At 45.5% G+C, this 14,890-nt stretch overlaps 1 protein-coding gene across 1 annotated transcript in view; it reads right to left on the bottom strand.

The window, feature by feature from the left end:
* LOC139266593 (uncharacterized) overlaps positions 1-14,890 on the bottom strand; it is a 73,418-nt gene that overhangs the window by 7,712 nt on the left and 50,816 nt on the right. The window contains exon 2 of the mRNA XM_070884189.1: positions 5,355-5,447. Within this exon, the coding sequence (XP_070740290.1) occupies positions 5,355-5,447 (93 nt within the window). The remainder of the gene's footprint in view (positions 1-5,354; positions 5,448-14,890) is intronic.

Below are 14,890 nucleotides of genomic sequence, written 5' to 3' on the forward strand. Positions count from 1 at the left end.
AAACACAGCAAAAAGGCTAGAGTTAGCTTCAAAACCAAATTCTTTATACACCAGTAAATTCTGTTCTTTGCAAACTTTGGTTTTTATATAGTTGGCAAAAATCCTTCATAAGGACTCACTGGTGCAAAAGTGGTAGGAGGAGAGTCCATCCACATTTTAAAAAGATGGTTTTCCCCCATATTTTGATACAAGGAAACATTTATTTCAGGGTGCAAATAGTGTAAATCTAGGTATCCCATGGGTACACAATTGGAATGGAAGAAAATCAGCCATCATGAGGCAGTGGGTGAAAATAAATTAATGGCAAAAGGCCAAGTGGCATGGTGTGAGAAGATCAAAGCAAAAGTCTGCAGGCCTGAGTAATTTTGCTTTTTTGCAGTAACTATTGCTTAAATCAAGTAGACCAAGGTTCCATTTGCAAAGTCATGGGTTAATCAAGGAGAGACAGTATGAATTAAAAAAAGTTAAATTGTGACTAAATTATTTAATGAAGTAACAGAAGGTTGAGCAAAATAGTACAGTAGTTGTACATATGGACTTTTGGAAGGCATGCAACAAAGTGCTACACAGGAGATTTATCAAGATGGAAGCCCATGGAATTAAGAGGAAGTGGCAGTATGGATGCAAAATTGGCTCAGTGACAGGAAGCAAAGTGGTGGGGGATGGACATTTTCAAACTGGGAGGTGGTGTTCCAAGGATCAGTTTTGGGTCCATTACTCTTTGCAATTTTTATAAACAGCCTAGTGCAGGAAGCAGCATTATAAAGTTTGCCAAGTTTTGTAGATCATGACAAGGATAGTTATAGACTTCAGAATGAGACAATGGTGAAATGGGTAGAAGCATGGCAGATGGCATTCAATGCAAAGTGTAAAGTGATGCACTTTGGGAGGACCAATTATGGAGACAGTATAGTACAAATGGCACAATTGTCATCCATAAACCAATGCATCTTTTTTTCTCCACCTTCAATTTTTGTAATTAAAAAATGTTGTAACAGTAGCATTAAAGCAATTTAGCTTGTCTGGGTCCACCCAAACATGATTTATGGCAAGTGCCAGGATACTCATTAAATTGCATCTTGTATTGCAATTTCACTGTCATAAAAAAAAACACTGCAGGATCACAAAAGCAGAACACTTGCAATTTTATTGGAAGAGACTCAGGGAACGTTACTTTAGTGCTGTAACTTTATACCCACTTGCAATTTCTAGTTGTCAGAGATTAGTCAGTGGTAGTTTTCAGCCAACAAGATCTGGACTCTAAAACATCCTTCACAATAACCTACTTTAGGCAGCAGCTGCCGCCGCCAACAAGTTCATGGCACCATGGGTAGCTCTGCTACACAGGAGGGCAGGAAAAAGAGTGGGAGAGCTATAGCGATAGGAGATTCAAGTGTTAGGGGAATGATGGGTGTTTCTGCGGCTGCAACAGAGACTTCAGGATGGTATGTTGCCTCCCTGGTACAAGGGTCAAGGATGTCTGAGTGGGTGCAGGACATTCTGAAAAGGGAGGGTGAACATATGTAAAAAAAAAAAACAGGATGAGGTCCTACAAGGCAAATTTAGGGAGCTAGGAGCTAAATTTAAAAAGTAGGACCTCAAAAGTAGTAATCTCAGGATTGCTACCACTGCCACGTGCTAGTCAGAGTAGGAATCACATGATAGCTCAGATGAATACGTGGCTTGAGGAGTGGTGCAATAGGAACAGATTCAAATTCCTGGGGCATTGGAACCAGTACAAGCCAGACAGTCTGCACCTGGGCAGGACTGGAACCAATGTCCTCAGGGGGAGTGTTTGCTAGTGCTGTTGGGGGAAGAGTTAAACGAACATGGCAGGGGGATAGGAACCTATGCAGGGAGACAGAGGAAAATAAAATGGAGGCAGAAGCAAAGATAGAAAGGAGAATAGTAAAAGTGGAGGGCAGAGAAACCCCAAGGCAAAAAACAGAAAGGGCCACATTACAACAAAATTCTAAAGGAATTAAAAAGACAAGCCTGAAGGCTCTGTGCCTCAACACAAGGAGTATTCAGAATAAGGTGGACAAATTAACAGCACAGGCAGCAGTTAACAGATATGATGTAACTGGCATCATGGAGACATAGCTCCAGGGTGACCAAGGTTGGGAACTCAACATCCAGTGGTATTCAACATTTAGGAATGATAGGCAGAGATGAAAAGGAGGTGGGGTGGCATTGCTGTTTAAAGAGGAAATTAATGCAATGGTAAGGAGGGACATTAGCCTGGATGATGTGGAATCAGTATGGTGGAGCTGCAGAATACCGAAGGGCAGAAAACACTAGTGGGAGTTGTGTACAGACCACCAAACAGTAGTAGTGAGGTTGGGGACAGCATCAAAGAAATGTGTGCAATAAAAGGTACAGCAGTTATCATGGGTGACTTTAATCTACATATTGATTGAGCTAACCAAACTTGGTAGCAATGCAGTGGAGGAGGATTTCCTGTAGTGTATTAGGAATGGTTTTCTCAACCAATATGTCAAGGAACCAACTAGAGGGCTGGCCATCCTGGACTGGGTGATGTGTAATGAGAAGGGACTAATTAGCAATCTTGTTGAGGCTTCTTGGGGAAAAAGTGACCATAATATGGTAGAATTCTTTATTAAGATGGAGTGACAGTTAATTTGGAAACTAGGGTCCTGAACTTAAGGAAAGGTAACTTCGACAGTATGAGGCATGAATTGGCTAGAATTTAGACTGACAGGATACTTAAAGGGTTGACAGTGGATAAACAATGGCAAACATTTAAAAATCACATGGATGAACTTCAACAATTGTACATCCCTGTCTGGAGTAAAAATAAAACAGGGAAGGTGGCTCAACTGTGGCTAACGAGAAATTAAGGATAGTGTTAAAACCAACAAACATATAAATTGTCTAGAAAACAAACTTGAGGACTGGGAGAAATTTAGAATTCAACAGAGGAAGACTAAGGGTTTAATTAAGAGGGGGACAATAGAGTACGAGGGGAAGCTTGCAGGGAACATAAAAACTGACAGCAAAACTTCTATAAATGTGAACAGAAAAAGATTGAAGACAAATGTAGGTCCCTTGCAGTCAGATTCAGGTGAATTTATAAGGAAGAAAAATGGCAGACCAATTGAACAAATACTTCAGTTCTGTCTTCATGAAGGAAGACACAAATAACCTTCCGAATGTACTAGGGGACAGTGGGCAGAGATAAAGAGGAACTGAAGGATATTCTTATTAGGCAGGAAATTGTGTTAGGGAAATTGATGGGATTAAAGGCAGATAAATCCCCAGGGCCTGATCATCTGCATCCCAGAGTACTTAAGGAAGTGGTCCTAGAAATAGTGGATGCATTGGTGATCATTTTCCAACAGTCTATCAACTCTAGATCAGTTCCTATGGACTGGATGGTAGCTAATGTACCACTTTTTAAAATGAGAAAAAAAACACAGGTAATTAAAAGAGCAGTTAGCCTGACATCAGTAGTGGGGAAAATGTTGGAATCAATCAATTATTAAGGATGAAATAGCAGCACATTGGGAAAACAGTGACAGGATCAGTCCAAGTCAGCATGGATTTATGAAAGGGAAATCATGCTTGATAAATCTTTTGAGGATGTAACTAGTAGAGTGGACAAGGGAGAACTGGTGGATGTGGTGTATTTGGACTTTCAAAAGGCCTTTGACAAGGTCCCACACAAGATTGGTGTGCAAAGTCAAAGCACATGGTATTGGGGGTAATGTACTGATGTGGATAGAGAACTGGTTGGCAGAGAGTCAGGATAAACAGGTCCTTTTCAGAATGGCAGGCAATGACTAGTGGAGTGCCACAGGGCTCAGTGGTGAGACCCCAGCTCTTTACAATATACATTAACAATTTGAATGATGAAGGAATTGAGTGCAATATCTCCAAGATTGCAGAGGACACTAAACTGGGTGGCAGAGAGCTGTGAGGGGGACACCAAGAGGCTGCAGGGCAACTTAGACAGGTTAGGAGTGGACAAATGCATGGCAGATGCAGTATAATGTGGATAAATGTGAGGTTATCCATTTTGGTGATAAAAACACAAAGGCAGAATACTATCTGAATGGCAGGTTAGGACAAGGGGAAGTGCAATGAGACCTGGGTGGTTCATCAGTCATTGAAGGTTGGCATGCAGGTACAGCAGGTGGTGAAGGCAGCAAATGGTATGTCAGCCTTCATAGCTAAGGGATTTGAGTATAGGAGCAGGGAGGTCTTACTGCAGTTGTACAGGGCCTTGATGAGGCCTCACCTGGAATATTGTATTCAGTTTTGGTCTCCTAATCTGAGGAAGGACATTCTTGCTATTGAGGGAGTGCAGTAAAGGTTCACCAGACCAATTCCAGGGATGGCTGGACAGTCATATGAGGAGAGACTGAATCAACTAGTATTCACTGGAGTTTAGAAGGATGAGAGAGGATCTCAGAAACATAAGATTCTGACAGGACTGGACAGGTTAGATGCAGGAAGAATGTTCCTGATGTTGGAGAGAGTCCAGAACCAGGGGACATAGTCTTAAATGGCCTACCCCTTATCCCAAGACTGATGAGGAGAGACTTCACTCCATTGTTAACCTGTGGAATTCCCTGCCAGAGAGTTGTTGATGCCAGTTCATTGGATATATTCAAGAGTTAGATATGGCCCTTACAGCTAAGGGGATCAAGGTATGGAGAGAAAGTAGGAAAGGGGTACAGAGGGAATGATCATATTGAATGGCAGTGCAGGCTCAAAGGGCCTACTCCTGTACATATTTTCTATGTTTCTAAACTTTATCACTCCACTCTGGTGTCCTCAGCACCTACCCAGGACCTGGATATCTTTACCCCCCCTCCTCAATGCTGAAAAACAAAGTGTTAACTGCCACATTTTGGGGCTGCCCATACATGATCCCCAGAAGTTGGGCTCTCAATTAGAAAGGAATATCTGGACACTCATGCCAGGATTCAGCAAGTTGAAGCTAGGAAGTTGAAAGTTTGGCTTTGGTCTTATTGTAGAGCAAGATCCTGAACAAATACTGTCAATTTCCAGTATCTCATTGGATAAATCATTTTGGTTCCATTAAAAAAAAAATCGGGAACTGAGGACACCTTATGATGAAGCGTCACCGTCAATAGGAGAGTACTTTTGCACCCTGCTTTAGTGTTGCATGAACAAACTTCGATCATCCAACTAAAATTGTTTATTTTGCACCAGACATTTAACAATAGCAGCAGGACTACACATTCAGCAAGTGGCAGTAAGCCTCAGATTAGGGTGCAATTGTAACTCCAGATTGTGGGACCCGATGATGACTGGGGCCAGGAGCCGAGCACTGTCAGATCCCAGCATAACGGCGGTGAACTTACCCATAACGTTAATCTGCCAAAACTTCCCAGCAAGAAAGTCTTTATTCAATCCAACCCAAAAGACACTGTCGCGGCATTCAGTCTTCAGAAAACCTACAGAAACAGAACCGAGGAGTTCCTTAAATATTAAACCGGGCGAATCGGGGACTACACAACACATTGGCTTGGCACAGACTCTGACCTGGAGGCGCGGCTCGCAGCCACACTTCAGGGGCGATCACTGACAGCATCCACCTGTTCAACACATGAGCAGCCATTAGCAAGATGGGAAATCCACTCAAATCTTCCAACTGGCACATTGCAAAAACTTACCCAAATAACAAGAGACGCGCCATTGTACCAATACTGCCCAGCCCGCGTCTTTTGCTGTGTCCCCCCACAGCTGACGCGTTCCAAGTGAGTTGGTGAAAGGAGTCCGGGGTCGCGCGCCATTTAAAGAGCGCGCCGGGCCCGGGCTCCGCGTCACGCGCTCGTTAGCGGAGCGCGAGCACCTGTCGCTGATTGCAGACCGCGAGGGCATCAATGGGGCGCTGACCAATGGTCAAGCAATATCCTGGTGTGGGGAGAGAGAGTCTCATTCACCCGCCTCAACTAACAACTCTTTTAGGGAGTACAAAATAAACATTAGATCGAGTGCCCCCCGATCTGGGGGACACTCCAGACTCTTATACCTGCCCTCTTTTTTTGTGTTTTTTTTTCCTTTTGTGATTTTTTTTGGGCATAAAAATCATATAATTTACAAGTGCCCCCTATAAAAGGGGAGGGGGACACTAAAACCTGGCAATTAAAACAAATTAAACTTTAAAAGAAATAAAATCAAATTAAAATTTAGTTGCCGGGGGTGATGATGCACTCCAGTCCCTCCGGCGCCCCCCACCTCAACTAACATTGCATCTGTCAGCACTTACACCTGCAGGATTTATCTAATACCTTAGACATCTCCCGCGACACCCACCCGTCATGAAAGGCAGCGTGCGATCCAGTGGTAAGGTTGCCCCAACCCTCCAGGAATGTCCTGAGTCTCCAGGATTTGAAGATTAATTTCCAGGACACTGCTGCCAGCAACCCAGGAGAAAAATCATTGGGGCACTAAACAAATCTGTTTCTTGTTTCATTTTTTTTGAACACTTTCATTTATTAGTTGTAAAAATATAGCAGATGGGGGAGGGAAGGTTGCGTCACTAACGGTCAAGATGAATCCAATTGGACAACAAAGATTCTGTTCCTTTTCCAACCACTAGGAAGGCGCTGTGCCTGGAAGATAGACCAATGGCGGGTGTATGGGATCGGGGTGGTTCGAGGAAGAAGGTCATGTGATAAAGCCTCCAGGAATAGACCCAACCAGAGTTGGCAACCCTATCCAGTGGATAATGTAGATTAATACTTAATTAGGGGAGAAATTCCGGCTCCTGGGTCCGTATGGAGTGTGTACAGACCCGGGAAGGCATCGCAAAAGCCGGTTTTCAGCGTACAATGCGCATGTGTTGAAAACCAGCTTTCCCAATCTGTCAAGCCGGAGCCTTTGCATCTCGGGAGCAAGGATATTTGCAAGGGCAAGATTGCGGTATTTACCCATATCTTGCCCAGCAAATGTTCTGAAAATTCTTGCGCCTTATGTTAAATTTATTTTAAAGCATAATTAAAAAAACTTTAAAAAATTGGAAAAGTATATTTTTTTAATACCTGTAATACATAAATAACTTTAATTTAAATTAATGTTAAATAAATGGTGTATTTTTTCTATTTTTTATTAGAATCTTGTGTGTTTTGGGGGCTGTTTCTCATTCAAATAATGGGAACTCCAACTTGCGGAGTTCCCATTATTATGAATGAGAACATATGTTACCTGATTGGCTGCCCAGAGCCATGTGACTGCAGCTCCAATCCTGCACACGTCCTGACATGCACGCGCTGTGACGCGCTGTTAGTGGAGGCCTCAGGACCGGGAACTCACGTGGGTGCAGCAGCTTCAGGTAAGTGCACTTCTTTTTTGTTTTTTAACTGATTGCCCGCGGGAAGCAGTCGACTGGGATTTCTGGGCCAATAGCTACTCGGATAGCCACTGAGGCCTGGATTTTCCTCCTGCTTTTGCAACCAGAGAGATGTGTAATCTTGGCACAAACTAATTATGTGGCTTAAAGGGTCGTGAAATTTTGGCCATAAATTTGCTAGTCCCTTCCCCGTGATAACTACAATACGCCCAAGTATCCTCAGTATTTTACAGCTGTCCATCAAACCCTCCATCCGAACAAATCAATGCCCACAAGACTGCTACGTACCTGGCCCTCAATTGTGTATATACTCCAGTTGTGCTTGTTCTGTGTGGTGTGAGTTATCTCTTAACATAATTACCAGATCTTCAGGCACAGCAGAAAAGAAAGTGATTCGTCAGGTGTTTAATTGCAATTTTTTTGACTCTTTTTAAAAATTGATCCTCACTGAGATCTGCTCTATATTTTTTGTTTCCTTCAATGGATTTTTTGGCATAAAGTATAAGTCACTTTAAAAATGGAAAAGCTTCCCCGATTGCAGGTTTCTAAACATGATGTGTGTGAATGATGGTCAAATGAGTTCAAACTAAAATTTTCATACTTAAAGAAGTATATGATGTGGTTTTGGTGCTTTTCTTGGGCTTTCATTGTTTATGATGATTTACGCAAGTTTTTAGCTCGGACGTATCCTAATAAGATTGGGAAGAAACTTGCGTGTAATCTGTTATCAGCAAAATGGGCACAGCACTAGGCATATTTACTGGTCTATCTTATTACATTGTAATTACATCCTTCTGCCAGTGGAGGCACGATAGAGTCTCAATTTTGTATCTTCTAGCTCCTTAGCCTATACAGCAGAGGAACTCTTATGCTTCAAGCACCTACACTTTCTTGCTATTTAACCATAAATATAATAAAACTAACATATAAAAATAATGACTGTAAGGGCTAGATTTTATTTTTTTTTGTGATTTGGCCCCTTTTTGGGTGTGAATCGCGGACATTTGTTTTTGTTAGCGCCAGGTTAGCGTTAGCGCTGGAGCTGTGAACTTTCGGCAAACGGCAATCAGCCTTAGCATTATTGCTAACTCCGGTGTTGCACAAAACACTTTTTGCTGGAGCCGAATGTTCCCCCGGCACAGAAAAAATGGACCTTCAGCTCATGCGCGAAACAAATAGTCTTATCCGAATTTGGCCCTTCTGCGCATGCGTGATTTTATTTTTCCTGATTTTTTTTTCTGTGTTCTTCCCGCGCTTGTGGTCAGCTGTCCAATCGCAAACATGATTGCAGGCAGGGAGCGCCCCACACATGCGCAGTAAGTACACCAGAGGCTGAATCAGCCATTTTAGTTCTGAAGTCAAAGATGCAGCATCAGAAGAGAAACAGGCAAAGGGTCCAACAATTTACCGTCGAGTCAAACAAACTTCTTGTGAATGCAGTGGAGACCCGATGGGGTCAGCTGCATAGGAGGGGAGGGGAGGGGTGGGGTGGGGTGGGGGGAGCTAGAGCCCTCCCAGCAATTGGTCGCAAAATATGGAATGAGATAGTGGAGGAGGTCTGTGCCTCAGGGAATGTGCCGACGACAGCAGATCAGTGCCATAAAAGTTTTTATGACCTGACAAGGCTGGTCAGAGTACCCTTTTTATTCATGCACTCCTTTATTCCTGAATTTATTAATCTGACAGACTCTTTGTTCTGATGCTGTTGCTGGGTCTCAGCTCTGTGTGGGTTCACTGCTAAAATGCATGACACATAGGTAGGCTTCGTTTGGCACCCAATTTTCCATGAATAATCTTTACACATTATTAAGATTGCTTTCTGAGATCTCATAAGATGTTTCCACAATTAGATGTCTTCGTGATGAACGACGTGCAACTTCCAAGGCAATTAAAAATAGGACTGTATTACATTATCACTGTATGGTATAAGTGGCTATCTGTGTGTGCTAGAAGAGCAGATGGATCCACTGATAAACATTCCCATTTTCATCTTCACAGGCAAAGAGGGCGCACAATCGCATGGAACAGCTGCATACAGGCGGGGTTCCACCTCAAACCCTTCTGTTAATCGGCGTCAAGGAGCAGGTGGCAGCTCTTGTCGGCCCCAACTGTCGGGCAACTGCCTGTGGGTGTGCTGACCCCTGCCTGCAAACTGAGGGTAAGTCCTGCACACTCCCTGGGCTGGGTTGGGGCAATGTGATGCAGTGTCTGTGGACACTGATGATGATTTCCAGTAATTTCCCCACCAGCGATGTTATGCTGACCGGCCTGTAGTTTCCTGGTGTATCCCGCTTCCCTTTCTTGAATGGTGGTGTAACATCAGTGTCTGTGGACTAGGGTTGAGGCAATGTTATGCAGTGTCTGTGGACTAGGGTTGGGGCAATGTCACGCAGTGTCTGTAGGCTACATATAATGGAGTAGCGCCAGTCCTTCAAATGAGCCTGTGTTATGTGACCTTCCTCATGTCACCCTGTCCCCTCCCCTGCTGCTAACCACGGGTCTGTTGCTTTCTACCAATGAACCCTCCACATCAAGGCATCATGTGGGGTTGGGGTGGGGGTGGAAAAGAGGAGAATGATGAGAACGAGGAGGAGGAAACAGAGGATGTGCCGACGGCATGGAGGGCGGGGTTGGTAAAGCACCCCACACCTCTTTTAGCACCGGGTAATGTGTCATCCGGGAATGACCATACATGCCCGGGCTTTGACATATATAGGCTCCAGGGACCACCAGTGGCATACGACAACGCATGCCTGAAGTCGAATCCCATCTGCCGTTTCTCCGGAGGGCAAGTTGGCAAAGTAGCTCTGCTGACAGAGAGGCAGACGTCCAACCCATGGTGGCACAGTGCAGGGAGAGCATCCAGCTCACCCGACAGCTCCTGGAGATTCTGGGTAAGATTCCCATGAGCATCGCGACACTCACTGCGACCATGGTGGAGGTCGGGTTGCAGATTGTTTGTGCAAGCCAGGAAACTTGCGAGGCTGTCAATGTGCATGTGCGATTGTTGACCTCCAACAGTGATGTGTCACCCCCAGACCCACACCACCAGTGACTGGCGACGTCGAGCAACAAGCTTGCCAGTCAAAAGCCAGGCCTTCCATACCTCGAGCTTCTCCGGTTTATCCCCACATGGCGCCTTCAAGGTCCCCCCGCCCCGAATACAGCAGAACTCTGGCCACCTTGCTGCACGAACTGGTGCCACTTTGGGAAGGGGGAGCCACCGAGGGAGAGGGTGAGGGGTGAGGGGGGAACATCTGATGCTAAAAGATGTTGGGGTAGGGGTTGTTCTTGTTGTTCTTCTTGTTGTTACTGTTGTTGTTCCTGTTTTCTAATGATCTTACTGTTATATTTTAAAAGTTTCCAATGTTTATTAAAGTTTGTTTTAAAGTTTACAAAGCTGGACAAGTTTACATTTTTCATAAAATCTAGTCTTTACCTTAACAATTCGTGTGTAGTGTCACATTTGCAGAGTATGAGGGGGAATAATAAACATGGTGGGATAGAGTGGCCGGCAACAGTCAAACATGACGTTCACTCTTCAAGCAAAGCGTTCAATTATCAGCTGCTGACGTAAGACTTCTGCAGCGGTGAAATTTTCACGATACCTCCCCTGTGCTAGTGGGGGTATTGGTGGTGGTGGCATGTGTTCTTCGCCAGGCTCCTCTTCCTCATCCTCTTTCTCCCTCCGCCTTTCTCCTCAGGTGGTTGTACAATCCAAATTGGCAATTCCTGTCCCCTCATGATGACCAAGCAGTGTAACATGCAGCACACCACAATGAACTCAGAGATCTGCTGAGGGGAGTATTGCAGGCAGCCTCCAGAGTGGTCCAGGTATCAAAACCACTGCTTGAGCACCCCAATTGTCCATTTGACGATGTTGCGTGTGGCGATATTGTTCTCATTATAGCGATGCTCGGCTTCTGTCTGAGGGTTCTGGAGTGGGGTCATGAGCCAGGGGGCGAGGCCATAACCTTTGTCCCCCTGCATCCAGCTCTGGCCTTGTGGTGGATGCTGCAACAGGCCTGAGACAGTGCTGTCACATAAGATGAAAGCATCATGGATGCTCCCTGCATATTGGACTGACATGATGCGCTGAGTATGGTCGCAGACGATCTGAATGTTCATAGAGTGGAATCCCTTTCGGTTTCGGTAAACCTCTCAATTGTGTAAAGGTGCTCGTAGACTGATGTGCGTACAGTCGATGGCACCTTGGGAAGCCAGAAAATCGTGAAAAACCTACAGCCCTCTCATTCTGGGTCTCCTTGGTCATTGGGAAGCTTATGGGGCTAGATTTTGCACTTTTGTGCATATCGCCTAAAAATGGGCATTATTTCCGGCATGGGCAGTAAAAATGGTTCTCACCCATTCTCAAAGCACCTAGTCCCCATTTTTGAAATTGGGCGTTACCTCGAGCGATATGAAATAGGTGGTAGGGTTAAATCTCTCTGACTTTCTGCCGTAAAGTGTCGCCGTCCTTAGCAACGGCATGACAACGCTTGATTCCCACGATTCAGGAGGTCAAGGGTCATCATGACATGCGCAGAAGAGGAGACAGAGAGAGAGGGAGCTGAGAGGGACTGAAAGCGTGTGTGGCTGTGGTGTGTGCTTGTTTGGCTGTTCTGGGAGGCACGAGGGAGATTCACCAGCAGCAAAAAGTCTACTAAGCACCACGAACATAGTTGGCATCGAGTTTTTGTCCAACAAATCAGGTATAACATGGAAGGGATGGTGGAGGCCCTGGAGCTGGTAGCCAGGAACACTGGTGGCAGAGGGCTCCCAGTGGTCCCGGAGCGCGGCACTGCACCCCAAGGTGTCACACCCCCATTGCCAACGACACATCAGAGCCATGTGCAACATCTTGCTTCTGGCTCGGAGCACATTCCCACCTCGGGACCGTCCTCTCCCGTATCCGTCCAAGCAGTGGATCGGCCGTCATCCCTTCCCTCCGCCCAATGAAGCCTCGCCTGAGGACTTCCTCGGCCAGGCAGCTTGGAGTCAGGAGGGGAAGGGGAAGAGGAAGGGGTAGAGATGGGGAGGAGAAGCGGGGGTGGGGCGGGGAAGGGTTGGTTTTTACAGAAATACAGATGATTTCAGACTAATGTTCAGTCTAAATGTTTTTTATTTAACAAAACCTTGTTGCGCATTGGCTCAGATAGCTGCACCGTTACATGCTGGTGATTCCTTAACATCAAAGGGTATAATTACACTTAACTTCACTCAATTTAAACTTTAACTGTAACTAAGGTGATGCCCACCATTGATGTATAACCACACCCAGCAGTGTGTCAGCTTTGTAAATACCACCAATGTTCTTTCAAGCTACATTCAAGCCTCCACCCCCCTGTAGACTGCATGAAATGGCTTCAGCATCAGCCTGATTGTCTGGGCCGATGTCAGCATCCACTTCCTCGTTCTCCTCTTCCTCTCTGTGGTGAGGTGGACTGTCAGGATCATCAGGCAATTCTTGTCCCCTCCTGATAGCCAAGTTGTGGAGCATGGAGCACACCACCACGAATTGAGCTACCTGCTCAGGGTGGTATTGGAGCTCGCCTCCTGATTGGTCCAGGCATCTAAAGCGCTGCTTAAGCTCCAATAGTTTTCTCCACGATATTGCAAGTGGCTCTCTGGCTCTCGTTGTATCGCCTCTCGGCTTTGGTGTGGGTGTCATGCAGGGGGGGTCATCAGCCAGGTGGTGAGGCCATATCCTTTGTCACCAAGCATCCAGCATTGACCTTGTGGCTGATTGTTAAACAAGTCAGATACAGTGCTCTCACGACGGATGTGAGCATCCTGGATGCTGCCCTGAAATTTAGCATTCACTGCCATTATAATTTGCTGCTGGTTGACAACAAGTTGGATATTCAAGGAGTGGAATTCCCTGCGGTTCCTGAAAACCTCTGTATCCTAAAAAGGTGCCCGCATCGTGATGTGCGTACAGTGTATTGCTCCCTGCATCTTGGTTGAAGTTTGCAATTCTGGAGAATCCTAGAGCCCTCTCACTCTGTGCCTCCCTGGTGATAGGGAAGCTGATCAAGTCCCTCCTGCATGCGTACAGGGCTTCAGTGACCTGTCTAATGCAGCAATGTGTGGCATGCTAAGACAGACCGCAAATGTCGGCAGCTGAGGCCTGAAAAGAACCCGACGCGTAGAACAACAGTGCCGCAGTGACTTTGACCTCGATGGACAGTGAAGTACTGATGGTGCTGGCAGGCTGCAGATCTGCCTATATGAGCTGGCATACCTCAGTGATAACCTCTTTGTGGAAGTGCAGTCTCCGAAGGCAAGTGGTGTTGGGCAAGTCGAGGTAAGACCGCTTGGCCCTGTACTTGCGGGGGGTGTAACGTCTGGTCCTCCTCATCAGTCTGGCACGTCTTACATTGGGCATATAATGCTGTGGAGCGCACCTTCTGCCATCTCGAGTCTGCAGCATGTAATTGGTCATCAAAAGATGGTGAGAAAGGACAGGCCCCCTTGCAATAGCTCTCTGTTTTCCACCGATTGGTCACAAAGAATGAATGTCCCGACGAAGACACCTATTAAATTCCAATCGGTCATAGTATGGTCAAGATGTTTGTACAGATGTTCACATCACCTCCAAACATCTCCAGAGTACATCTGAACTCCCCCGAGGTTGAAGCAGAGCAGCCTTTTAAAGGATGTGACGTGATATAGAACATGGCGTCTATAATGCTGTGATTAGTTCCGGTTAGTTCCATTTTTTCCAGGCGTTCTGTTGGACAAGCGATATTGTGGGATATGTGTGCGAGGTGGTGAAAGTGATGGTGGGCGATCTCCTGGGTGTTAGTTTCGGCAAATGTGATCTTTGCGACAAAAAAAAATGGGCGGGTGGTATTATTGAATCTCGCCGTTAATTCCGTGCGGAAACTAACGCTGGGCGATATTATGGCCGTTGATTTTGCCCATTCTGATGATTCCACCCAAAAAAAGTGGGCGGATGGTGTTTTTTTTCCTGGCGTTACGAACTTGGGAAAGTAACGCTCGGCGATAAGTTTCCGAAAAATGCCAGTCAGTTTCTATTTTGTGGCTAAATGGGCGCTTTATATGGGCGTTATAGATGAATGAGAGGGGATCTCATAGAAACATATAAGATTCTGATGGGATTGAACAGGTTAGATGCAGGAAGAATGTTCCTGATGTTGGGGAAGTCCAGAACCAGGGGTCACAGTCTAAAGATAAGGGGTAAGCCATTTAGGACCGAGATGAGAAGAAACTTCTTCACTCAGAGAATTGTGAACCTGTGGAATTCTCTACCACAGAAAGTTGTTGAGGCCAGTTCATTAGATATATTCAAAAGGGAGTTCGATGTGGCCCTTACGGCTAAAGGGATTAAGGGGTATGGAGAGAAAGCAGGAATGGGGTGCTAAAGTTGCAAAAATGATCAGCCATGATCATATTGAATGGTGGTGCAGGCTCGAAGGGCCGAATGGCCTACTCCTGCACCTATTTTCTATGTTTCTATGTTTCTATGTTATATGTCATTTCAGCGGTAAAATGGACGTTAAGTGGACATTAAGCATGCAA

This window comes from Pristiophorus japonicus, chromosome 7 (genome assembly GCF_044704955.1).
Source record: "Pristiophorus japonicus isolate sPriJap1 chromosome 7, sPriJap1.hap1, whole genome shotgun sequence".
Lineage (NCBI taxonomy): Eukaryota > Metazoa > Chordata > Chondrichthyes > Pristiophoridae > Pristiophorus > Pristiophorus japonicus.